Raw genomic sequence first — 27470 nt, forward strand, 5'->3', positions numbered from 1 at the left:
ATGGATGGTAAATTGTAACAATAAGCAGGAGTGCAAATAATACTTATTATTATATTTCATTTTATATTTTGTAACCATGCTTTATAGAATAAACTTGCTTCTCTTCTTTATAGAATTATGGAACTCCCTATCTGAAATCTCCCCACCCCCTTTAAAATGCAATCGAAAAATTAACTGAAAATTGAAATATACTCTGAATTTAGTGGTTGATGTTTAGCTGTTGTATTCTCATATTGAACAGGATCCTAATTCTCTAAAGTGATTGGGCAGCAGATCTCTAACTTGGATTTGAATCCAGAAATTAAAAAATCAAACACCAACTAAACTAAAAAAAAGCATGTGGAGGACAATTTGTTAATTGTAAAAACCAATGAGGTAGACAATGAGAGTTCTATTTTCCAGCTAATAATTGGTGTCTGAGGGGTGTAGCAAGACTTTTAAAAAGAACTGGGGTTAGCAGCAGTCGTGTAGCATAGGTAGCCAGAACCCAAAGCAAGAGAAGTATTGAGCCTTCTAACTCGTGGGCCATTAGCATTTTCTGAGTTCCTTTCAGCAGTCCAGTATTGAACCTCTTACTGCCCAAGCACATCTACTGTATTTTAAGAAAATACTGATGTAATTAAAATGAAATGAAATTAATTATAGTATACTCAAATTTATTTTAGATCACTTACTTTTAAGTTATGCAATTTTTTAAATAGCAGCATTGAATTCTACGTTGAAATCTCTCTCAATTGACAGTATTGCTAGGTTACTCAGCTTTTCTTGGCTTGTTGTGGATCTCTGATATGTTTTGATTAATTTAAGTTTTGAGAAACTTCTTTCACAACTGGCAGTTGAAACAATGATAGTTAAAAAGATTCTTAATTTCACAACAAAGTGAGTCAAACTCTCTTGCAGCTTCCACTTGTAGAAAAGATAATTTCAATAGATTTCGGTTCTTCAGCTGTTCATGAAGATAATGGTGGCATTGAGATGCTTCACTCTTCTCTGCTTGAAGGCAGGCTGCTATCAGTGACAACACCTGCAGTCATCTCAGTAGGCAGAGTGCATCACCCGCAGGTGAGGCAAGGCAAGCCCACCTTCCCACCTTACCCTCTCGTGGGGGGAAGAAGAGTCATGGCATTTTATGTAGGCTTACACAAAATGTAGATGCTGGTCCTCACGCGTATTGTGCAAATGTTTTCTGAGGCCCCAGGAACTTTCTGTCTTCCCTCCTTTGGCTCCTGAGCCCTGCTTTTTACCTTAGGCAGGTATACGATGAACTTAACCTCTCTCTCCTCTGCCTTGAGCCAGATACCAGTGGGGAATTTTGATGCTCTGCAAGCACCCATACTCCAATGATCTAATAGTCTCTTTGTTTTACAGGGCACGGATCAGTTGTGTTATTGGTAGCTGATTTGTTTTTTGGAAGGCAGGAGCTGGATTGCAAATCTACCCTGCAATAGTCTGGGATTTATTCTAGCAGATGCTGGTTATGATGTCTGGATACTAAACAACAGGGGGACCACCTGGTCTAGAAGACATCAGCACTTCTCAGTAGACCAAGAAGAATTTTGGCATTCCAGGTAAGTACAAAGGACTGTTGTTGCTTGGGTGAGTGGGATGCTTTTCTTGAGAACTGTCCCAGAGTGTAACCATCTAACTTGAGTGCTTGAGCATTATACTTTGCCCTGCCTTGTAGTAGGACAAGCCTAAACTATCTTAAGTAAGAGCAGAAGGGCATCACTGGAACCACCAAATACTGCAGGAAATGTTTCCTTTGCTAGAAAATTAGAAGAGGGGTAGACTTGATCTGCGTAAGAAAAGGCGTGTTTAAAGTGCATATTGCGTACACTGAAAGCTTAATGAAAGAGAAAGCAAATAGATATGCATTTCAGAAAGGAATGTGCACATCATCATCACTACTATGAGGGCCGGCCCAACCATGAGGCAAGGTGAGGCGGCAGCCTTAGGCATCAGCTTTCAAAAAGGTAGCAGATCCAGCCTCCAAGGAATGCATCACCTTTTGTTGCTGCCATGGTGGCAGCAATGACTGTGGCATGCTAGTTGGAGGCCAGAACTGACACTTCCTTGGCAACCCCTCCAAGAAAGCCTCTTGGCGAATAGGAGGTGCCTCTGGACTCCTCCTATCCACAGGAAGGAAATGGTGGGGACTGCCCTCTGGACTCTCCTGGGTTTGGCATTGCCCTGAGTGATTCCGAGAGGGCTACTTTCCCTTTACAATAGCGTTTGATTCTTACTTCAGCCATGGGTAAGGTTGTACCAAATGTATCAAAATGCACCTACTTGGGGGAAATGTGCATAAAAGTGCTTATGTTAGTTGAATAAAATATAAAGATGCATTACTGCAGAGAGAATTGCTTTGCAAAAATGTGTATATTTGGCAAAATTGTATACAAATGTGTGCATTTTAGAAGAAATTTGCGATAGAATGATAATGAATTATCTTGGTGACCTTTTAAAATAATTGTAAACTAATGTGGAAATAAGGGGAACTGAACCTAAATTGGATAAATTGAAAAAATTGAGAAAAATCACAATTGAGCTATCTAATTATATAAACATACACATTCTTTACTATGGTCCAAAGAACCACAAAAAAACAATTTTGAAAGCAAGATACAGTTGAAATACGGGGGGGGGGGGGATTCCAAGGCAGCCACTATGTTTTATCCAGAGCATTTTGATTTCTATTACCTTCAAGAGAAACTTAGCCATGGACCGTGTCAGGGATCAGTTTGCAGGGGTGGGGGGAAAGACAGGAATGTACAGAGAGCCTCCTCCTCTGTTGAGCAGCTGTACTTTGTCAGAGTCAGGGGAGGAAAGGCCGTCAGGAGACACGGAAGATGAGAGAGGGAGGAACCCAAAGGCTGCTATCAGAGAGCGAAAAGAGCAGTCTGTGTCACTTAGTTTGTCAGGAAGGAAAAGAAAAGAAGGGGGGGCTTCCGGGGTTTCTCTGCTGGAGGGGGAACAGGCGTGGGGCACTTCTGGATTCTGCTACTGATTGAGACAGACATGCTTTTGAAACCCCTGCACTGTACATAGTTTTTGCACTCAATAAATCCTGTAAAAGACAGGCTGGAGTCCTGAGCTGTTATCTCCGCAAGCAGCCATTAATCACTCTGACAAACAGGGTAGTATTATTTGACTTATCTTCAAGAAGATACTTGAGATAAAAGGTTTCAGATCTCCCAAGTAAGTTTACCAATAAGGGCTTAATTAATTGATCCCTGACTTGTTTATACTGGCCACAGTGTAGTAGGATATGCTTCATGCAATAAACATCCTGAGAACATAATTCATTATCATTCATAATTCATTATCATTCTATCGCAAATTTCTTCTAAAATGCACACATTTGTGTGGAATTATTGAAGCTTATGGTTTTGGCACAGTATATTTGTCTGATGTGCAGTTAAATCTGGCACTTTCAGAACCAATATTTAAAACAAAGGACAGCTATCCTTCATGTTGAAAGTCACACGTCTCTGAATTCTGTAATACAGTTCTACAACCCAATTAATGAAAATATTAAAGAGCAACTACAAATTTGTTTCTCAGTAAAACTGTAAAAATAAATACAAAACTGCATAATATTACCAAAACTGATTGCAAAAATATGTATATTGCTAGCAAATTTGAGCACAGAAATCTGTGTTACATAAAACTGCGTTCAAAAATACATAGATTAGGAGACATATGCCTATTGTCTTTGTCCATGGAGTTTTCTTGGCAGGGATATTGGAGTGGCTTGCCGGTTCCTGCTCCAGGTGGATCACGTTTGGTCAAAACTCTCCACTATGACCTGCCCATCTTGGGTGCCCTGCATGACATAGTTCATAGCTTCTCTGAGTTATTCAAGCCCCTTTGCCATGGCAAGGCAGTGATCCATGAAGGGTTGGTTTTCCCAGTAGTGATGTATGGAAGTGAGAGCTGGACCATAAAGAAGGCTGATAGCCGAAGAATTGATGCTTTTGAATTATGGTGCTGGAGGGGACTCTTGAGAGTCCCATGGACTGCAAGAAGATCAAACATATCCATTCTGAAGGAAATCAGCCCTGAGTGCTCACTGGAAGGACAGATCGTGAAGCTGAGGCTCCAATACTTTGGCCACCTCATGAGAAGAGAAGACTCCCTGGAAAAGACCCTGATGTTGGGAAAGATGGAGGGCACAAGGAGAAGGGGACGACAGAGGACGAGATGGTTGGACAGTGTTCTCCAAGCTACCAGCATGATTTTGACCAAACTGCAGGAGGCAGTGGAAGACAGAAGTGCCTGGCGTGCTCTGGTCCATGGGGTCACGAAGAGTCGGACACGACTAAACGACTAAACAGCAACAAAGGAGACACATGCAGGCAAATGCATATACATTTTCATGAAGATTTTAAATAATTGCAAATAATTGCAGAAATGGTGCAAACTGGGGGAAAAATGAAAAACTGGGAGAAACCTTAAATGTCAGATTAACCCAGCCCTACTAAAAAGTAAGCCCCACAGGAGTTAGTGAGTATAGGATTCCAACTTAAACCTTTAATATTATTCATTTCCCTACACTTATTGCTCCAGAGTACAGAATTAAATACTGAACAGATGGTTAAAGAATGATTTTTCAAGGTACAGATGTTTGGCATGCAATGCATTTGAAATCCAAAAGAGGTCTTTAAAATGAGAAAAATGTAAAAGTGAAAGGTGAACCTCATTTTCATGTTTCTGATCTTTTCCTCAACAGAGTACACCCCATTTTATAAGATAGAAGACATTATTGTGCCAACTGCTGTGTGGAATGGTGGACACAACATTGTTGTTACCACAGAGGATGCTGAACGGCTGCTCCCTCGAATCCCCCATTTAGTTTTCTATAAGAATATTCCTGAATGGTAACATACAGATTTTATCTGGGGTCTTGATGCACCAGAGAAGTTGTATAAAGATGTGCTATGTCTGATGCAAAAGTACAAATAAAATCTTAATGACTTACTTATACCCCGCCCATCTGACTGGGTTGCTCCAGCCACTCTGGGCAGTTTCCAACAGAAGGTAAGAGAGCACACAATACATTGAATATTAAAGGCTAACCAATCAGGGGCTGCCTTCAGATGTCTAAGGAAGGTTGTATAACTGACATACTCACTTGAACTTAAATTAGCTTGCTTTATACTTCATGAGTATTTGGTGAGGCTGGTTTGGCAACAACACAAAACTAAGTCATTGCTCAAGTCCTGTGGAACCCTCTGCCAATAGAGATTCAGGGGGCACCTTCTATGACAACTTTTAAATGCCTCTATTCCACCAAGCATATGCTGGCAATTAATAGTACATCTCCCGCAATGGTCTACTGATGTTCATTTTTAATTTCTTTTTCCTTTTAACTTGTTTTTAACTTTTCATGATACTGTTGTTTGGTTGTATGTTTTTATATCGATGCAAACTGCTGTGACCATTTGTTTTAAATGATGCAGCAATATATAGATATTTAAACAAACAAAAAAATCAAACTTTGGAGTAAAAAAAAAAATGTGAGTGTAATTTCTGCACCTCTACCTAATATCTTCATTTTAATTTTATGTTGCTGCTGTTTTTCATCTAGAAAGCCAATAAATCTGGGAAACTCTTAAAAATTCCGCAATGGCTTATCTTTCATGTTTTTATTTGCTGAGGGGACGTGGTTGTTTCTCCTGTTGAGATCCACTCTGCTTTTTCTTTGCAACACTACGTTTCATAATCAAAGAAAGTGCTAGCAAATTCTGTGAGATATACTCCCTATAAATTCCCCATTTTTTATGGCGAGGTTGTCCAGTTCATACCATACAGCACAAACCTTCCATTTTCTTCATAGCCATCTGTGATGGGATAGTGAGCTGCTTGTGCGTAAAAGCTTGATCCCTCTGGGGTTTGGCTGGTCATCCAAACCGATGCACTAACGGAGCCCCCAAAGCATGACTCCGTCAGTCGCTGGTAGAATCTGACAGTGGGCGTCTACGGAATTTACGCCAACATAAAAGCTCTTTGACAGACATGCGCTTTCGAGACTCTCTGCGTGACAGTTTCCGGCGAAGGGTGGGCGTTCCCAACGGGGGTCCCGTTACCTCTCCACTACTCTCACTGGAAGCATCCCAGAGCCTCCCCTCCGCTGTGACTCCTGCACTCCCCCTGCTGGTTCCCTCTTCTACTGCAGATTCTCTCCTATTCTCCTGTAGCCTGTCCACCACCTGTCTCTCCGATGGCAGTTCCCTGACATCCACCTCCCCCCCAGGGCCCCCTTCACCCCCTCCCGCCTCCTCTCCCACTGGCGGTGAGGGCGGAAAGCCCCTGAAGGAACTCTCCTCGTCGTCCGAGGATTCTAACACTTCCAGCCACGGCGTACCGTCTCTCTCCCCGTCTTCCTCTTCTTCGTCGGAGTCGGCTTCTTCACCCACCCCTGACTCTGGGAACCCTTCAAACTCTCCTTCCTCATCGGTGGTCCCAAAGTGTTCCCTTCTAAATCGAGCCACGGGTTGCGGTTTTCTTGGGAAACGCTGATGAAATGTTTCTATTAAAACCTCGTCATTGACTACCTCTGCTGGTACCCAAGTGTTTTCCGACTCTGCTTCCCCCTCCCATTCTACCAGATATTCCACCTGATTCCCCTTCCACCTGGAATCAATGATTCCTGCCACGTTCATGTCGCGCTCTCTCTCTTCTATCACGGGCGTTTGGGTGGCCTCTCTCTCACGCTCCCCCCACTCGCGTCCCTCTCGGTACGGCGACAGTAATGACCTGTGAAATACTGGGTGTAATTTCATGTGACTGGGCAGCCTGAGTTTGAATGCCACTGGGTTGACCTGCTGTATGACCTCAAAGGGTCCCAATCTTTTGGGCCTCAATTTCTTACTCCCGCCCTTGAACGGTAGCCCTTGGGTGGACAACCACACCCGGTCCCCCACCCTTATAGTTTCACCTTCCCTCCTATTTCTGTCTGCTTGCTTCTTATATTCTTCCTTGGCTTTCTCTAAGTTAAGTTGAAGCTGACGGTGGATCGCCTCCATCTCTTCAAAAAAATATTCCGCCGCCGGCACGCTCCACCTCTCCCCTCCCTCTCCTGGGAATGCCCGGGGGTGACACCCATAATTTGCCAGGAATGGACTCATCCCTGTGGACACGTTCTCCGCGTTGTTGTAGGCAAATTCTGCTAGAGGTAACTTATCCACCCAATCATTTTCTCTGTCTTTTACATAACACCTCAGGTATTGTTGTAAAACCCCATTTGCCCTTTCCGCTTGCCCATTGGTTTCTGGGTGCCGGGCAGTTGAGAAATTGAGTTCTACGTGCAGTAAGCTCATAAGTTTCCTCCAGAACCTGGAAGTAAATTGTTTCCCTCTGTCGCTGACCACCCTCAAGGGGGCGCCATGCAACTTGAAAATATGTTCTACAAACAACTTGGCGGTTTCCTCCGCTGTGACTGCATGTGAACAAGCTATAAAATGACACATCTTGGTTAATTGATCTACCACCACCATGACAGCTGTTTTGCCTTTGGATTTTGGCAGGTCCGTCATAAAATCTATGGATACTGCCTCCCATGGCCTTTCGGGCGTGGGTAAGGGTTGTAATAGCCCCGCTGGCGCCACCCTCTCTCCTTTCGCTCGCTGGCACCTGTCGCAACCCCTGACATATTCCCGTACGTCCTCCCTCACCTTGGGCCACCAAAACTCCCTGGTAACCAACCACATGGTTTTGTGCTGTCCAAAATGTCCCGCTGTGGGGCTGTCATGCAACTGCTTGAGTACTCTGCCCCTCAGTTCCCCGTCGGGTATGTACAGTGCCCCTTTGTAATACAACGCCCCGTTCTTTTCTTCGAACCCCCCTGTGTTCTCCTCTGTCCTCCGGAGCTCTCTGAGTTTCTCTTGGGCGTATTCATCGTTCTCCGTACCCTCTATCAGTTCCCTCTGCCCCACCAATGCCGCCCCACACACCCAGCGGTCTTCAGGGATTACATGCCTTGCCTCAGGCGCTCCCTCCCCCTCTAAGTACTCAGGTTTCCTGGAAAGAGCGTCCGCCCTCACGTTCTCGGAGCCGGGCACGTAACGAATCTCAAAGTGGAATTTGGAGAACTCCTGGGCCCATCTCACTTGTCTCTGGTTCAGCACTCGGGCTGTTCTCCAGTATTCCAGATTTTTGTGGTCAGTTCGGACTTGAACCTTGTGCTGCGCCCCAATCAGCAAGTGCCGCCATTTCCGGAATGCTTCATGAATGGCGAGCAGTTCTCGGTCGTACACTGTGTAGTTCCTCTCTGATTTGTTCAACTTCCGCGAGAAGAATGCACACGGTCTCCATTCAGACGTATCTTTTCCCGGCTGGAGAAGAACGGCCCCCACCGCTCGGTCTGACGCGTCAGTCTCCACTCTCATTGGTTGTTGTAGATCCACGTGCAAGAGTTGCTCTTCCGACGCAAACGCCTGCTTTAAGCGTTCGAACGCTTGTTGCGCTTCTCCCGTCCAAACAAATTTCTTTTTGCTACTAAGACAATCCGTGATGGGCGCTGTTAAATGGGCAAAGTTTTTGATGAACTTCCTATAGAAGTTTCCGAAGCCCAGGAACCTTTGCACGTCCTTCTTGGTCTTTGGTGTTTTCCATTCCAGTACCGCTTGAACCTTGCTGGGATCCATGGCCAATCCCTTGTCAGACAACCGGTACCCCAGGAATTCCACCTCCTTGGTATGAAACTGACACTTCTCCAGTTTCACCCACAGCCGGTTTTCTCGCAGCTTGCTCAGTACCTCTCTTACATCTCGCACATGCTGCTCCTCATTGTCTGAGTACACCAGAACGTCATCTAAGAACGCTACGCAGTTCTTGTAGAGCAGTGGCCCCAGGACGTGATTCATGAATGATTGAAAACAGGCGGAGCCCCCTTGTAATCCGAAAGGCATAACGGTGTACTCAAAGGCCCCCAAGGGGGTGAACATAGTGGTCTTCCACTCATCCCCCTTTCTCACACGTATCAAGTTATATGCCCCCCTAAGGTCCAGCTTGGTAAAAATTTTCCCTTTTCTCACCCGTGTTAGAATGTCATCAATTCTGGGCATAGGGAAAGTCACTGGTTCTGACACTGCATTTAGGGCCCTGAAATCACATACAAGCCTGGGCTTGCCCGTGTTTTTTTTGTCCACAAAGAACACTGGGCTGCCCCCCACCGCTCGTGACTCTCTGATGAAACCTCGCTTGAGATTCTTGTCAATGAACTCCCTTAACTCCTGCATCTCACTGTCTGACATTGCATACAGCTTGCCCACTGGCAATTGTGCTCCTGGGAGTAAGGTAATTTGACAATCAAAGGGTCTGTGCGGGGGCAGTTTATCTGCTTCTTTTTCGCTGAATACGTCAAGCAAGTCAGCGTATTGTGGTGGCACCCTCCCTTTGTCCATCACTTCCATCCCTGCTAGAGTGCCCCTGGCGCCTGCCTGAGCCTCTCCCTCCTTGCAGTGTTCTAGGCAATGTGCTGATCCAAAGGAAACCACTCTCTGATGCCAGCCTACTAGCGGATCGTGTAGCGCCAGCCAGCTCATACCCAAGATAATAGGAGCTCCTCCCAAGGTGGCTACGTTAAACGCTATCAGTTCGGTGTGTCGTGCCACCCTCATTATCATTGGTACAGTCTGTTGGCTCACTTCTCCTCCCAACAGCTCCCTCCCATCAATCGTGGTAACCTGCAAAGGCTTACTCAATGGGATAGTCTGTATTTGGTGTGCAGCTGCAAACTCTTTGCTCATGAAATTACATGAGCTACCTGAATCCAATAGCGCCTTTATCTTCAGTGGGTGTCCGTTTGCCAGTTCCAGCAACACCTCTATCACAAGCGCTGGTCTTGGAGGTTCCGGCGTGGGCACATTCATTACTCCCTGGCCTGGCTGCTGTGCCCTGATGTTGGCAACCAGGCGTTGGCTTTTACTGGCTCCGTGATTTCTTCTTCCTCCTTCCCCCCAACAGTTCCCGCCATCCCTTGCCATTCCTTCCTTTGCGGACAGACTCTGGCAAAGTGACCTGGCTGTTGGCAGAGATAGCATCTCTTGCCGCTCTTTCCCTCCTTCTTCCGCCCTTCACTGGTGTTTGAAACTGCGCGCGCGCGCGCTGTTCCAAGTTCCATCGGCTCTGCTGGCGGGAAAGGCTGCTCCGGAATCTCTGGAATGCGGAAGTCCTTCCAACGTTCCCCCTTTCCTTCCCGCTTTTCCATAGCTCTAGCTTCCTGGCGTGCCCCAATGGACAGCGCTGATTTAGTCAGCTGATCCATAGACTCCGCCCTAGGCGCCCGGGAAAGTTCATCTTTCACTGCCGGAGAGAGACCTTCTTCAAACAGCATTTGAATAGGTTCACTAGCAAGGTCCCACCCAAGTCTATGAATCAGCATGGTGAACTCAGTCCAGTACTCACGTACAGATCGGCTCCCCTGTTTACACGCCATTAACTGCCTGCGCACCACTCCCTGCTCGATCTCGCTGGAAAACATCAAGTCCATGGCGCGGAAAAACTTCATTGTGTCCTTTAAGATTTCATTATTGGCTGCCATCAGGGGCCGAACCCAGTCCCTCGCCCCTCCCTCTAGATGGCCAATCACGTACGCCACTCTAGAGTTCTCGTCGGGGAAGTCATCAAACAGTAGATTGAGTGCATATTGCATCTCTGTCCTAAAGGCTTGATAGTTCCGGGGATCCCCCCCAAATTTCTGCACCAGTCCAGGCACCCGTCTGGCAAGTGGGGTGGTCTTCCCCTTATCTGCATCTTGAGCCCTCCTCTCCTCGAGCCTCGCCGTTTGCAGTGCCAGCTGGACCTCCAACGCCCTGTACCTTTGTTCCAGGCTTGGATCTGCGCCAGCTCCCGCTCCTGCTCCTCCGGTTCCGGATGGTTCGCTCATGATGCCTTCTGCTTGCACAAGCTGCTTTCAGAGACTGTCAGATTGCTGTGATGGGATAGTGAGCTGCTTGTGCGTAAAAGCTTGATCCCTCTGGGGTTTGGCTGGTCATCCAAACCGATGCACTAACGGAGCCCCCAAAGCATGACTCCGTCAGTCGCTGGTAGAATCTGACAGTGGGCGTCTACGGAATTTACGCCAACATAAAAGCTCTTTGACAGACATGCGCTTTCGAGACTCTCTGCGTGACAGTTTCCGGCGAAGGGTGGGCGTTCCCAACGGGGGTCCCGTTACCTCTCCACTACTCTCACTGGAAGCATCCCAGAGCCTCCCCTCCGCTGTGACTCCTGCACTCCCCCTGCTGGTTCCCTCTTCTACTGCAGATTCTCTCCTATTCTCCTGTAGCCTGTCCACCACCTGTCTCTCCGATGGCAGTTCCCTGACACCATCTCAGCCCCCCCCCCAAGTTTGTTTGCTGTGACATCGCTTTATTTTCACAACTGGTGGCCTCTTTCACCTAGGGACTCAGCTTTAATTAAGAGTTCTTGTCAGCATTGGTCGCTTTGAACCAGTCCTGCAACTACATTAGCTGAAGTAGCGTCTTCACCCCATCGTTCAGCCCAAACACTGAGGCCCAGCTCTGGTTCCCTCACTGTGAGAACTGAGGTTGCAGGCAGGGCCGGATTTAGATGAAGAGATGTCCTAGGCTACTCCACTTGTGAGGCCCTCCCCATCCCCCCCTCACAACTAGAAGAAAATGACACAGTGTTATAAACAAAACTGAGCAAAGCCAAGGATGATGACGGGTAGTTAAAAGTCTGCAATTCACAATTTCTCCTCTAAAGGACAGAAGATGTTATTGTTAAATACCACAGTGATTTTAAAAAATGCATAAAATTAACACTGAAAAGCTTTTGCAGTAAAGACTCTCCTCATGCAAAGAGGGGAGGGGTTGTGGGCGGGAGCCGAGCTCTGCCTCAAGCAGGGGGTGTTAGCCCCCTGCTACCCACTCACCTGGCTGGCGCACAACGCCCACGGGCAAGCGCCCAACCAGGTGCCTTGGAAGGAGCGTGGACGTCAGCTCAACTTGCTGCCGCGCCAGCCATGAGGCCTCACTTTTCGCTGTCCCGTCGCGAGGCTTTCAGCTGGTCTCAAGCATCCACACCACAGGGTCAGACTTCCGAAGTCAGTTAAGGCTGACCTAGAGATCTGGATTACATTTTTGAACCTCTACAACAGAGTATCCTTATGGCAGGAGGTCCTTAACTTGACCTCAGATTTCCAGGTACAATCAGATGCAGCAGGGTCCCTGGGCTTTGGCTTGTACTTCAGGGGATGGTGGTGCGCTCAGCAATGGCCTGCGGGGTGGCAAGGCGAGGCTATCACTAGGGATCTCACTTTTCTTGAGTTTTTCCCCATAGTAGTGGTCGTGCATATCTGGACGGAGGAGTTCCGGAATCACCGGGTGTGTTTCAGAACTGATAACCAGGCGGTGGTGAACATACTGGCTAGGCAGTCATCTCGTTCTGAGAGGGTGTTGTCCCTGCTACGGTCGTTCATCCTCCGGTGCCTTGAATATAACATCTTTTTTTTGGTCAAATTTATACCGGGGGTCAATAACGATATAGCGGATGCCTTGTCTCGTTTCCAGATACCTCGCTTCCGGTTGCTAGCACCTGGAGCTCAACTGTTGCCCGAACCCTTTCCGGAGCACCTGTGGAACCTTGGAGACGCAAAGTGATTAAGGGAGTATTAGCATCTGTCGCACCCTCCACCCTCAGATCTTACAAGAAAGTGTGGTGCGATTTCATGGGTTTCAGGTCAGGGATATCGGGGCTTTTGGCTAACGTTCCACCCACCACTGATGACGTTCTACAATACCTTTCCCACCTTGACGATTTGGGACGGGCCCCCAAAACGTTAAAGATACACGTAGCCGCCATCAGCTTCTTTTGTAAAGCCATGTTTTCCTCCGACCCGTGCAGTGACTTCTTGATCCGCAGAGCTATTGAAGGTTAGGGTAGGCTGCAACCCCCTAGAACCGAGGGCCGTAAGCCAATTTCGTACGGGTTGCTCTCTCAAATACGCATAAAGCTTAGGTCGATCTGCTGGACCAAGTTTGAGGCCCGCCTCTTTTCTGCAGCATATGCTATTGCCTTTTTTGGCGCATTTAGGGTTGGTGAGGTAGTAGCCGAGGTTACCGCAAGCGGCTCAACGTGCGGCCTCCTCATGGAGGACGTGCAGTTTTCCAAAGCTAGCATGACGGTGCGGATACGTCAATCCAAAACTGATCAGCCGGGTAAGGGTACCCTTGTTAAACTTACAGCCTCAGTGCAGCAGGGCCCATGCTCAGTCAAGGACACCAGGCGGTACCTTTACCTCAGACCACCTGGTCCTGGCCCGTTCCTGGTTCATGAGGACGGGTCACGATTGATGAGGCACCAATTCACAAAGGTACTCCGCAAGGCTATAGACACCTGTGGTTTATCTTCTCAGGACTATGCAGCACACTCGTTCAGGATCGGTGCCGCCACAACAGTTGTGCGCTTGGGCCTGCTGGGAGATAGGATAAAAAAAATGGGCCACTGGAAATCCGATGCGTATAAAGGATACATTTGTTAGCATGCTTTTTGCTGCATTACCTTTACTTACCCGTCTACTCTCTTTCCTTTATCCTTAGCCGTCCTCAGAAAAAGTGTTTGGATCTGCGGCCACAGCATAGTTCATTGGGCCCACGTACGGGCAGCAAGCTGCACCCTCACCCCTAATCTCGGGTTGCCTTCTGGAATGCGAGTTTCCTGGTTTGCAAGGCGAGGCATGTGTTGGGAGGAACTCATGCCATTGCTGAGAGATAAAGTTGCCATGTTTGCCCCCCCCCCTAACATTCTTATCCTTCAACTGGGGGAGAATGACCTTGTTAGCAGAAGAGGTGCGGACTTATTATGGAACATAAAAAGAGACTCAGATGAGCTTGCTGCCTTGTGTCCCGGAACAACGGTGTTCTGGTCCTCCTTCCTGAAGAGAATTGTTTGGTGCGGTGCACAGAACAGTATGGCCATAGAAAAGTCCAGGAAACTCTTGAATCGTGCAATAGCCCGCTGGGTGCGCTTTATGAATGGCCAAGTCATTACTCATGACCGTATCCGGATTGGCAATCCGGCCTTGTACCGGAATGATGGGGTTCACCTTTCAGACCAAGGGAATGATATTTGGTTAGGTAGCAGCAGCAGCAGCAGCATTAGGGATTGGTTACAGCTGTGAGGGTATTGGCGGCGAGCCTTTTGGGCTCGGGTGGCGGTTAGGCATTGGAATAATGTGTTTGTGGTGTGTGGAAGGGCTAGGTGTGGCGATCACCTACGCCTTCAATTTTTGGGTATTCCGTTAAAGGAATCCAGCGGTCGTGTATTCTGTCCGATGCCTGTGTGGCGGGGGGCCATGGCACGACCCTCGGTGACATCAGGGGAGAGCTTATAGTTGGATTAGCATCAACAGGCTCCACCTACTGGTGAATAAACCCCCCTTTTAGACTCACCCATCTCCGAGTGGGTGGAGTCAACTGACGTGATCCAATGCCTAAGCCAATACCTTTTCACTTGCTGTAATCAATAAAGTTGTGGCCTTTTCTTGCCCATTAACCTTATATCACATGTCCGTGTGTTTTTCATTCCACTACACGGGGATCGGGTCCTTGAACCACAACTGAACTTTGTAAACCTTTTGTGAAATAAGCATTATTTTTTAGGGAAATGAAGTTGTAATGTTATTCTTAAAAAACCCCGCAAAGGCCGCCTGGCCAGGCGGTTGTCCTCTTATATACCTGCTGGGATTGACAAAGCATCTGAAACTCACTTAAATCTCATAACTCTCCTGACAGGTGATTTGGTCTGCAGCCACAGTGTGGAAATAAAGGATGAGATTGCCCACCAGATATCAAGCACTCTGCTATTCAAATTAGGCCTCAGTGTTTTTGTTACAATCCCCTTCTCAATTAAGTAATCAATTTTAAACTAGAATTTAAATTCTCAAAACTTTCTTATTTGTTAATTCGAGCAAGGTAACTACTGCTCTCACTTCATTATAATCAATATTTCTACAGTGGTACCTCGCAAGACGAACGCTTCGTAAGACGAAAAACTCGCAAAACGAAATAGTTTTTCGTTTTTTTGAGTTGCTTCGCAAGACGGATTTTCCTATGGGCTTGCTTCGCAAGACGTAAACGTCTTGCAAGTTTGTTTCCTTTGTCTTGCAAGTTTGTTTCCTTTTTCTTAAAACCGTGCATTCACTTCGAGGAGCAACTCATAGCACGTGGTGTGGTAGCCTTTTTTGAGGTTTTTGAAGACTTTGGTGATTTTTGAAGCTTTTCCAAAGTCCGTGCTTCGCAAGACGAAAAAATCGCAAGACGAAAAAACTCACGGAATGAATTAATTTCGTCTTGCGAGGCACCACCGTACCTGCAACAAACCTGTTGAGCAAACCTGTTCCTCTTCATTTCCCTGATATTTTGTTGCCATTTGCAACCGTAGCTGCCTCTGATGAGTTATCATTTAACTCTTGGGGGAAATAATTAGCATCACATGTCATGTGCATGGAAGTTGCCGAACCAATTAACCAACTAGAAGGATTACTGTTAATAGCACCAGTTTTCCTATAACTTGATATTGCTGGATAGTTCTGATGAACTGCAAAGGCATTTCTAGTTTGCTTTCTGTTGCCAGCCTGGAACTTTTCTTTATTAGTGCCACTTTGTTTTGTACAATTCCTTGCAAATGAAGGAAAACTACTTTTCTGTTTGTATATGTGGATAATATAATTTTGGTTACTGAGAACAAACAAGATTGTACAAAAACAAGATTGGGCACAGGGCATAGGCATCCTGACTGTGAGTGTGCTTGCTTGCTTGCTTGATTAACAGCTGTTGGGAACTTCAAGGTCCCTGCTCTCCCTTGTTATGGTCTTTGTACTGGACCTGGAGACTCTAATACAAAGCATTCCATGTCAAGGAGGAGGGCAAGTGGACACCCTATCAAATGACAGGGCAGAAGCTACATGGAGCAGGGCCTTTTCACTGGTGGTGCCCATTGTATGCCTCGCTCTTCCCAGACCTGCTCTCTTTTGGCCTGTATTTTGGAGCTTTATAATTTAGGAAGACTTTGGAAGAACTGGTTGACAAGTCTTATCAGTCGCTGACATATGAGCAGATTTTATTTGCTGCTATTCTGGGCTTCTGGTACACCAAGGTTTACACCAGCATAATAGAGTTGGCCAGGGTGCCAGAAGGGATACAATTTACGAGCTTTCTCCATTATCTGCACAGTCAACAGTGCAAAGGCTAAGCTTTCAGCAATAGGGAGCACTGGTTGGTAGTACCCAATTGGTTAGCTGTCAGATTCTAGAGCTCCTTATTGCTGGATCTCAGTAATTCACAAAATACAGAGTCCACTCATAAAACACAGTGTTCATTCATAAAGCTGTAACATAAATCTCCATTGCTATATATTGGGTGTATATTTCAGTGGTTGAATATATAGGTTTATGGCCATGCTGTAGTGTAGTGCTTATGCAACTGTGAATAAAAGGTGGCTGGGCTCATTGTCTCAGGGTTGGGGGGGGGAGGTGACAAAACTGATTTCCAATAAGTGCCCCCCTTTTATTTCCATAGCAAGTCCCTGAGTCTGTACTCTGAATAGTGACACCAGGGACCTAGAAGGTGCAGGGCTTGTCAGCCCAACCCCTGCACAGTCTCATCAGGACTGACCTTAAGGAGCAATTTGGCCAAATAGGGCCCCACGTTCTTCTCCTAGGGCGGGGGGCCCTCACCAGGGCAATCTAGATGGATTTTATTTCTAAGATTTTGCAGACTTTGGCTGTGAACTGGGGCCCTACCAAAAAAAATAAAATTCAAGTTGCGCCCCACTACTTCAAATTGGGCCCCACTGGCTAGCCTTGAGTCTCATAGTTGCTGGGCCTGAATTGCACTGCCCTCGCATGAAGTCTTGGGTTTGCAATTTTGGGAGAGGGGAGGTTGCCTGCTGGAGAGTGGGCAGGCTGGCGAGGCCCCCTAGATTTAGAGGCCCTAGGCTTCAGCCTACTTAGCCTATACATAAATCTGGCACTGGTTGCTGGGAACCAGGCAGAGGGCCTTCTTGGTAGTGGCACCCGTCTTGTGGAATGCCCTCCCATCAGATGTCAAAGAAATAAACAACGATCTGACTTTTAGAAGACATCTGACGTCAGCACTGTTGAGGGAAGTTTTTATTGTTTGATGTTTTATTGTGCTTTTAATATTCTGTTGGGAGCTGCCCAGAGTGGCTGGGGAGACATACATACATACATACATACATACATACATAACCACCGCATGATTTGCAGACTATGTGAGCTGAACTACCTTTCAGCAGTCAGACTGGGGAGATAAGGCTAATGTTTCTACTCTCACAGGCTGAGCTACTCAGCATAGGTTGATAGAATGGGGGTGGGCTACCAGGTCAATGGGTCCTGGGGCAAAGCGTGTGTGAAGAACGCAACAGCCGTGCGCTTTTCTATCCCAGCCTCGCAAAGCAGCTCAGGTCTGGTGTCACTCTGGCCTAACAAAATTATAACCCAGCAATTTATAGTGGCTTTCATCCACTGCCACATCTCCCCACTCCCAATCACCCTGCCTCTTTTTTCCACTGCAGGCATAAAATGGAGCTCATTCAGAAAAAAGGAACTTGTCTGGATTAGATTTATATGAAACCCAGAGAAGAAATTGCAAGAAAGCAATGTTGGTATTGATTCTTTGTGAGGATGATACGATTTATACAGTGTAAAAGGTAAAGGTAAAGGGACCCCTGACCATTATGTCCAGTCGCGGACGACTCTGGGGTTGCGGTGCTCATCTTGCTTTCAGGCTGAGAGAGCCGGTGTTTGTCCGCTTCCACAGACAGGTTTTTTGGGTCATGTAGCTAGCATGACTAAGCTGTTTCTGGTGAACCAGAGCAGCACATGGAAACGCCATTTACTTTCCCGCCGGAGCGGTACCTATTTATCTACTTGCACTTTTACATGCTTTTGAACTGCTAGTTTGGCAGGAGCAGGGAGCGAGCAACGGGAGCTCGCCCCGTCATGGGGATTTGAACTGCCAACCTTCTGATCGGCAAGCCCTAGGCTCTGCAGCTTAGACCACAGTGTCACCACGCCACCTAATTAAGAAAAAGTTTCAGTAATGATAAACAAAATTGAATCCACAGAATTCTAAAAACAGCATCAAACCAGCAGCAAAGGAAAAACCAATACAATATAGAAGACTGGTTTTGTGTGATTCTTTGGATGTTATGTAGCTATTTAATGAAATGAACTAAATGATTGTAAACCACATCTTAGAAATTTATTATATATAATTTGTCACCTTATATAATAATAAATATCTGAGTTACATTAAAAAAATACAGGGAACTGTAATATACATGTCAATGTTTTGTACAGACTTGCCTATGCACTAGGCATATGATGGGAATATGATGATATTAACCATTTTGCTTGCTGTGCATCTGTTCTAATATTTAAAATGTACCCGCAAGGGCACTTGATGCACCATTATATAGTGCACGATCAAACAGATCTTCTCTGCAGTTTGTTACAACCTAGGTCTTCTGCAGTGTCTATTTGAGCTCTTGTTGCTACTGATGAACAGGAACAGGTAAGAAAAAACATTTTCTTCCATGTATCTTTTAAATTTATTTTGGGGTGACATGTCTTTGGTCTTGCATATTAATAGCTTGCATTCTCAAGTTGTACATTTAACAACATTAGACATTACTGTCATAAAGTACAATCCAGTAATCAATTAAAAAGTAAGTATACCCTCACCCCATTGTGAATAATAGCAAGTTGCACTCCTTACAAATGCAAGTTTAAAGCACATTTTACCATTTTTTAAAATACAAAAATGTTAGCTAAGTCCACACCGTATAATGGACTGAGTCATAGGCTGTTACAGCCCAGTATTTCCCACTATCCCAGTCAGCAACAGATTCTTCTGAGCCAATGGGCCTGGGAACAAGAATTCCCAGCATCTCCAAACTGAATCTGTTAAACCAGGAGACAATTAGAGCTGTTTTCCAGGCAGAAATCAGTGTCTGAAGGGTGCAGCAAAACTTTTACGAAGCACTGGGGTTAGCAGGGCATGCTATTTGGTGTCACAACTTGCTTGGCGCTGTTGGGTCTGGCTCCAGCATTGCAGATATGATACCCTCTAATATTCTTCAAATGAAAATGGGAACGTTCTATTCTACATCACAAAGCTTCTACCTTGTTTGATATCGCCGCACACGTATGCATCATATATTCATATACAATTGTCACCTAGACCCACTTACAGCCTCTTAGCCTCACAGGATTTTTGTAAAGAAAAAAATGTGTTGATTCCGATAAGATACACCTTCAATGGATAAATGAAATAACATTTTAGCTATAAGCTGCCTTGAGTCCCTGTCAGGGAAAAAGATTAGATATGATAATGATAATGATAATGATAATGATAATGATAGAAACTGTGAGAATGATCAGGAACATACCAGAGAGTAAATCCTATTGATTTCAGTGGGACTTACATCTAAGTAACAATGCTTAGGATTGCAGAGTACAACTGCACAGTCTTTACCCAGTTACCTGGGAGCCCCAGCTTCCAAAGGAGTGAAAGCTGGAATTCATGGTCTCTGAGCCTTGATTTAGGAAGTCCCAGTTGAGTTCCAGGGCCTTTACTCATGTGAAAGTGTACATAGGGGTAAAGTATCTGCACTGATTAGGAAATGTGTAAGATCTAGATTGATAGAAATGCTGTGATATATTTTGCCTTGCCTATGAAATGTAATTTAATTGAAAACGGTTGCTGTAATTAGAAAGGGAAGAAAGAAAGGAAGAATCAGGAAAGGAGAGAAAGAACTAAGGAAGGACAGAGAGAAGAAAGAAAAAACAGGAAAGGGAAAGTGGGAGAGAGAAAGAGAGAAAGAGAGAAAGAGAGAAAGAGAGGAAGGAAGGAAGGAAGGGGGAAATGAAGAAGAGAGGAAGAAAGGGGAATTGGAAGAAAGAAAGAGTAAAGAGATGGGGAGAGAAGGAAAGTGAAGCGGGTGAAGAAGAAAAGGAAAGGAGGACTGGGGAAAGCAGAAAAGGAAGGGAGGGAAAGTAGGGAGAAAGTGAAGTGGGAGAGGAAGAAATGAGAGGGAAAGCAAGAGAAAAGGAAGGGAAATTGAACAGAAGGACGTTTTTGGAAAAGGAGGAAAGAAGAGAATATGTAGTGAAAACCTCTGCCAAATGGGAAGGATGAGAGACAGAGTGAGATAGTGCATAGGAAAGGAAGGGGAGAGGGCAAGGGCACTTCCAACCTCACAGCAGAGGAGACACGTATTTTGAAAGTATTCTCTCCCCGCTCCTCTCCTCCTCTGCCAGGTTCTGCAGGCTCCAAAAACATCTTCACTCACATATGACCTCCACTGCTGATGTTTGCGCCCCTCCCCCCATTCTTCTCCTCTGCATAGGGCATCCATGGATGGGGCTGAAGACAGGGAGCCAAGCTATTCTTAAAGGGGGCCATGGGCAAAATTGCAGCTACACTAAAACCGCAAGCTCGCTGCAAACCCAGTGCCCCTTTAACATTACCTTAAATCAGAACTCTCTGAGAAAGTAAAAACCAGTGATTCCCCAACGGTTTTCATGATGGTCCTGGCATTTTCGGCACAGTGGAAGGATATGCTACATTGTTCTAGTCCTTTCTGGAGAATACCCATGCCAGAGCCACACACCCAGTGCCAGCGGGTAACATCAAACTTTTTCTTTTGAAGAACAATTATAGAAGCTTTGCCAGCAATGTGAAATAACTATAATTGGCCTTATTTTGCTCTGTTCAGATGGGCCTCAGGCTGCCATCCATCTTGGAACACAGCTTGATCTCTGGCATGTTCTCAGTCCTCAATTTTTCTAAACAAACACATTTGCCTTGGGCCACCGTCACAACAACCACAACATACCTGGCAAGTTTCAGATCTGAGAGACAAGCGTTCGTGATGTGGACAAATTGCATTGCAAATTACATGGCATGCTTTTGTGATCACAGTGTGTGAATAATGATATATAATGAACAGTTGTCACCAAGAAAGAGCAATTATTTTCAGGCAAGTTGGGTTTCTTCATACAGATGCTCCTTTGGGACACAGAGTTTAACTTTTTGAAGTCTTTTACTTTCATGCTCCAGATGAGGACTTATGTGAGTTGCTGAGTGCACCAGGAAAGAAAAAATCTAATTAACTGCCCTTAATTACAGCTGCATAAATAGGAAAAACCACTTGGTATTTATTTCATCCCACATTCATTTTTCATGATACTGTATCTCAAAAGAGATTAACTACTAATGCTGCTTGAGAAGTGAATGTTCTCATGCATAGGCCATGTGTATCTACTGAGGTGAGGGAGCACTCAACAATTGTGAAGGGGTTTCCATAAATAAACTGAAAATTGTTGTTTTTTTGACCCATTAAAAACATTCTGAGAAATGAACACACATTTATTGACATATCATTTGATATTCATTTGTATTTCTCAACCTCAGAATCTACTAATATCAAGGACCATCAAGGTAGCATTTAGCATTAATACATTAATTACTGTTGCATCACACCTTTTAACACCCATCAGATCTCCTCAACACCTTTCTTCAATTCGGTGTTTTCCCTGAAACCTTTCCCATTAAGGAGATACTGCAATTCTGTTTTATACACAGGTCCAAGATGTGGTTGTTTTGGGGAGTGGCCTGCTTAGTCTAACAAGCTCTGACATCTGAAGAATTCATAAGCGGAAAACATTTGAATCCTCAAGAATTCATGAAAATTATAAGTTGTTGATTCAGGTGACCTTGAAAACAGTAGATTGTGATCCTTACAGCTTCCCTTTTAAACAGTTTTCAAGAGTGCATGCATTCCCAAGCAGATTCTCCAGACTTGACAGGGTTATCTCACACTGCAAATTCATCTGAAAGTGTTTTAAACAATTCTCCTCCCTTGGGGAGAAATTTGATTCCGTTCACATTTCAAACTGAATCCACCTAATTTGCATTTTCTGAAACAATTATTTTTAAAAAATCATTCAAAATTGGCATTTCCCAAATTTTGCAATGCTGTTCTCCAATCAAGTAATGGAAATAGAAACACATATATCAGGGTAAAGTGTGTTCTGAAATGCATATATCAGTGAAAACAACATACAAAAAATGCATTTTGTTTGGCAAAATTGGCTTGCAGAAAGGTGAGTTTTGGGCAAGCTTGCATACAATCAGTGCATACACTCTTACATTGTAAGAGTTTAGGGGAGTGATGGGGAACCTAAGGCCCTCCAGATGTTGTTGGACTACAATTCCCATCATCCTTGGCCCTTGGCCCATGTTGCCTGGGACTAACAGGAGCTGGAGCCCAGCTGGAGCCACAGGCTTCTCATTCCTGGTGTAGGGCTAGTAAAGTCATTGAAGAATGATCCTGGCTCTGAGGATTGCCCCAGAATTTTTTATTTTTTTTTAATCAAGCTTTTCAATTTCCATCCCTCTCCACTCACAGCCTGAAATCATGCAGTATTGGGGATACCCCAGTGAAGAGTATACAATCCTGACAGGGGATGGCTATTACCTGCAGGCAAACAGAATTCCACATGGAAGAAACTGTTCTGGGAAGACAGGTATTTTTGGAATGGTGTTTTTCTAGAAAAAGAGGTCTGGAACTGAGTTCTCTCTGAAAAAAAGCCCTGCCTATTTCTATATTTAGGTTTGATGCAACCAGTCTGGCTTCATTCCACAAGCATTTCCAGTTGTTTCAAAGTTTGTCAGCTCCATGAGGAGAACGTCAATGTTTGCTACTTCAGCTTGCAGTGTGGTATCTCTAGCTGAGATGACCTTGTTGCAAATATCTATGCCAGCTAATATTTTGTACCACATGGCTGACATTAACACATAGGGAAAAGATGTCATCATAAATGATAACAGGCAGGGGGTTGGACTCGATGGCCCTTGTGGTCTCTTCCAACTCTATGATTCTATGATTCTATGATTCTAAATTCCATGGACTTCATTTCTTGTTTTGGCCAGCAAATTTAGTTCTATAAGATATTCCAGTGCTAATTTAATTCTAACCAAGTGAGCTGCAAAAGGCTTTGCACACGTGTTGACAGTCAGGGAAGAGGCAGACAAAGCTGAGGAAGGAAGATAATTCCTAAAAGAGAGGGGAGCAGCAGTTAGCAGCAGGAATTTGACCCCTGTACACAGAGAGGAAGACAGGGAGACACAGAATACAGACAGGTGGCTGACAAGCTCTGAGAATGACTCAGAAGAAAAATTAGGGGGAGTAGAATCCCCCCGAACTCATAGGCTCATAAGATTGGTCGAGAAACGCAGGACTGGGAGAAAGAGGAAGTGGGGGGCTTTCCTGTTGGGGGAAAGGAAGGGGGAGGAGCTCAGTCCTGGCAACTCATTCATTGAGTGAGGACTGAAATAGCTGAGCTCCAATCGGGGCTTTTTTATAGACTAATAAATATGAAGTAAATACCGTATTTTTCACCCTATAGGACGCAATTTTTCCCCTCCAAAAATGAAGGGGAAATGTGTGTGCATCCTATGGGGCGGATACAGGCTTTTGCTGAAGCCTGGAGAGCGAGAGGGGTCGGTGCGCACCGACCCCTCTTGCTCTCCAGGCTTCAGGAAGCTCTGCGCAACCATGCCACAGCTTGCTAAAAAGGTGAAACTCTTCATGGCCTTTGCTCCTATCTACATATTGGTAGACACCAGAGGGCTATTTTCATTTCTTCTAAGCTTTCCTGATGTATTGAAAAGAGTAGGTATGACTCAAGCATTTGCAGATCCATAGATTTAATATCTATTTTTCTTATGAGTCTTAACAGAGAGTTACCCTTCCTGCCGTCCATTCTGTTTCTTTAACTCAACATTGAGTGTGAGTTTGAGAAAGACCTTTCTAGACAGAGAACTGGCGACCACACCCGACTCCCCCTCCCAAACCCTCAAGTCTGCCCTGATGCGGCACCCAAGTGGGCATAGCTGAATGAGAAGAACGCCACCCTGCTCATCCTCTCAGGTCTCAGTGATGAGGTCCAGATCGGCCTCCTCATCCACAATCAAGTCATGGCTGAGGGAGGTCTCACTCCGAGCTGACCTGCATTCAGCAACAGCACCCACAGACCCAAGGGTTGGCTGATAGGACAACCACAGTTCCCTAGGTTGGATGAGGGGCTGGCACACGACATAGTCACCAACTGGCTGCATTGTGTGCCCCTTACCTTGGTTGCCCCACCTCCCACACCACACCTACCCCTACTCCGAACTACTGTAATTGCCCCCCATTGCACTCCCCAGCGCCTCTCTTCCCAAGTACATTTTCAGATAAAACAACACCCACCCTGTATTTTATACCCCCAAGATAAAAACACCATCCCCATTAAAACAAACAAACAAAAAACCACAAAGGGCCCCCATCTTCATTCCACTAACTTACCACCTGAGAGGTTCTTTGGGAGTAAGGTAGTCCTTCAAGTGCGCGTGCCCCAGAAATCTTGCTGAAGCCATGCAAAGCCAGGCCTGCAGTAGAATCTGAAGGCAAAATTGCCTAGAAAGGCTAGGTATATCACCTTGATTGTGCTGGAGAAAGGTGGTATATGACTGTAACCTAAAGGGGATCTATTCCTAGCTGGAGGCTTAATGTTTCCTTCCAAGAAAGGACTATTATTTAGAAATTTTGAGATTTTTATTTTATTTTACAGCTTATATTTGGAAATAAAGAATTCTGCCTTATCAGTAACGAATTAAAAGCTATCAAAGCGAAGATATGCAGCAATCCAGTGACTGACAGACTTTGTCTCGAAAGCATTTTCTTCCTTCTAGGACGCAATGAGAAAAACCTTAATGCGGTAGGCAGGTTTATTATATATCGTTTATGCATTTACTTCTTTTTTTAAAGAACTAGCAATCAAACAATCTATCACTTGCCATAATTCTGATTTCCTTAACACAATTATTCCATAGTGAAATTCTTGAGACCTCTTTCAATAGATGTTAACCAATCATCATTTAAAATGTACAGTGGTACCTCGGGTTAAGTACTTAATTCATTCCAGAGGTCCGTACTTAACCTGAAACTGTTCTTAACCTGAAGCAGCACTTTAGCTAATGGGGCCTCCTGCTGCTGCTGCGCTGCTGGAGCACAATTTCTGTTCTCATCCTGAAGCAAAGTTCTTAACCTGAAGCACTATTTCTGGGTTAGCAGAGTCTGTAACCTGAAGCGTATGTAACCCGAGGTACCACTGTATTTTCAAAATTAACTTCACGTCTAGTAGGTAATTGGTCACTTATGCATCGCCATAGAGGAGGAAATGCACCAGACTCCAAATATCAAAGAGTGGCTTATTTTAATTGCTTATGCTAAATTCCAGATGCAAAGACAGAAAGAATTCCTATAGTGGGGTGGACTGTGACGAGGTGAACTCTCTGCCTGCTCCAGGTGCTGTCCAGGTGCTCACTGTTGAGAGGCAACTTCAGGGCCTGTTCTTCCTTCTTATGGCTCTTTATCAGCTGGATTCACTATGGGTTTGGGATACACATCTAGGTACCCAGACACCTCTTCATCAGAAAGCTGCTTCCTTGTGCAGCATGAAAGTGTCTGTATGCTGTACTGCCTTGAATGCCATGACCTTGTGAATGTGGGTGTTGCTTGAAAACTCTTCAAGAATGTGATTATAAAAAGCATTTTCTTTCCTATCATTCTTCCAGAGTTGAGCAGATGTGTATGTTGGAATTTCCCCTGATTATACTTCTGTAAAAACAGTGGTACATTGGGGTCAGGTACAGTATAATAAAAAACCTTCTCAGCATTTCAAAATTCAGGAGTCAAAAGTTGAACATGTTTACCTGAATGTTCAGTTTCACATATTCTTGTTCTTGTAATAAGGTTCCCATTTCGTTTTATGAAAGTGTCGTTTTCAAAATTACTAGCCACCCCTGAAATTATATTCTAGATGCTTCTAGAATACTTCCTGTTAGCATCTCACAGGAAGAATACAGGAAGCTCCCCTATACTGAATTGAACCATTGGTCCTTTCAGTTCAAAATTGTCTACCTTGACTGAAAGCAGCTTTCCAGGGTTTCAGACCGTAGTATCTCCCAGAGTTCTCTCACAAACGAGGTTGATAGATACATTAATAATCTTCTGCCTGAATTTCTAGAGACATCACTGTTTTAACCAGAGCTTTTGGTCCTTTTATTGGCCAGGGTGGATGGGTGGAGATTCTGAAAACCAAGATCCCTACATTTTGAATTTTCTTTCGACTATCCATCTTTCAGAAGATTTAGTATTTTGAACATGCACCAAATTTCAAATTGTGCATAAGTCTTTTTCATCTTTTTAGGTTGCTAAATCAAACCTATTTAAATATTTTGATTATGGACCAAAGAACGGGGCTATCTACAACATGGTAAGTGATTTGGATTCTAATGAGTGATTTGGCTTGCAGGTTAAACATTCAGTGTGAACAGTGTTGTGACTTCTGAGTTCTTGCATAACTGATAACATCAAAGACACAGAACTGGTTGAAATTATGGGTTTGTCTATGAAAATGCAGCCATTTAACAAGGGGGAGCATAGAAAGATGCCATATATCAAATCAGACAATTGGTCCATCTGGTTCAACATTGTCTATCTAGATTGGCAGCAGGGTGGGATGTGGTGCAGGTGGAATGAGGCAGAACAGACTAGTGTGTGTTCCAGTGACACCTGTGGTGGTCAGGAAAGGAACCCCTATGTAAGTGGAGATTCCCCTTTAATACATTTTGCTATTCTTACTGATCCAGTGTAGGGAATTTGATTCTGAATAGACAGATAAAGAATGATTTTCAAGGGACAGATGTTAGACAGCCAATACATCTGAAGATCCAAAAGTCATCTTAACAATGAGAAGAAATGTAAATGTGAACCTCATTTTCATATTTCATATTTCATATTTCATATCTCTTCATCAACAGAGTTCACCCCCATTTTATAAAGTAGAGGATTCTATTGTGCCAACAGCTGTGTGGAGTGCTGGACATGACACTATTGCAAGCAAAAGAAATGTTAAAATGTTGCTTCCTCGAATCACTAATTTAGTTTTCTACAAGCATATTCCTGATTGGCAGCATGAGGATTTTATCTGGGGTCTTGATGCACCAGAGAGGTTGTATAAGGATGTGCTTTGTCTGATGCAAAAGTACAAATAAAGTTTTAATATGAGGGGCAAACTATATATCTGATATTAATGTGCACATTTATTTTAAAGGAATCTTACATCGGTTGATTTCTGTATTTATATTCTTCCTTTCTGTCACAAAGAATATTGAAGCTGGCTTACAATAATAAAAAGATATGAAGAAGAAAACTGCATAAGAAAATTGACGGTAAAAGTGTAATATCAAGTAGGGATACAGCCTCTAGTACTACTTATTATAATATGCATTTTATTTTATATTGTGTAATGATGCCTTATAGAATAAACTTGCTTCTGCTCTGCAATGAATCATGGAACTCCC

The 27470-nt window shown here is 44.6% G+C and overlaps 1 protein-coding gene across 1 annotated transcript; it reads left to right on the top strand.

Annotated features, from left to right (window-relative positions):
- LOC309342764 (lysosomal acid lipase/cholesteryl ester hydrolase-like) lies at window positions 1-27470 on the top strand (the record flags this gene model as incomplete). The annotated part of the gene is made up of 10 exons (XM_081863591.1): window positions 1-7; window positions 947-1062; window positions 1396-1568; window positions 22437-22585; window positions 23594-23733; window positions 24674-24828; window positions 25343-25515; window positions 25690-25751; window positions 26315-26380; window positions 26928-27470. The coding sequence occupies 10 exons, from the start codon at window positions 1-3 to the stop codon at window positions 27159-27161; spliced, it is 1275 nt and encodes a 424-aa protein (XP_081719717.1). The 3' UTR covers window positions 27162-27470.

This window comes from Podarcis erhardii (assembly GCF_964252035.2).
Source record: "Podarcis erhardii genome assembly, chromosome: 5".
Classification (NCBI taxonomy): domain Eukaryota; kingdom Metazoa; phylum Chordata; class Lepidosauria; order Squamata; family Lacertidae; genus Podarcis; species Podarcis erhardii.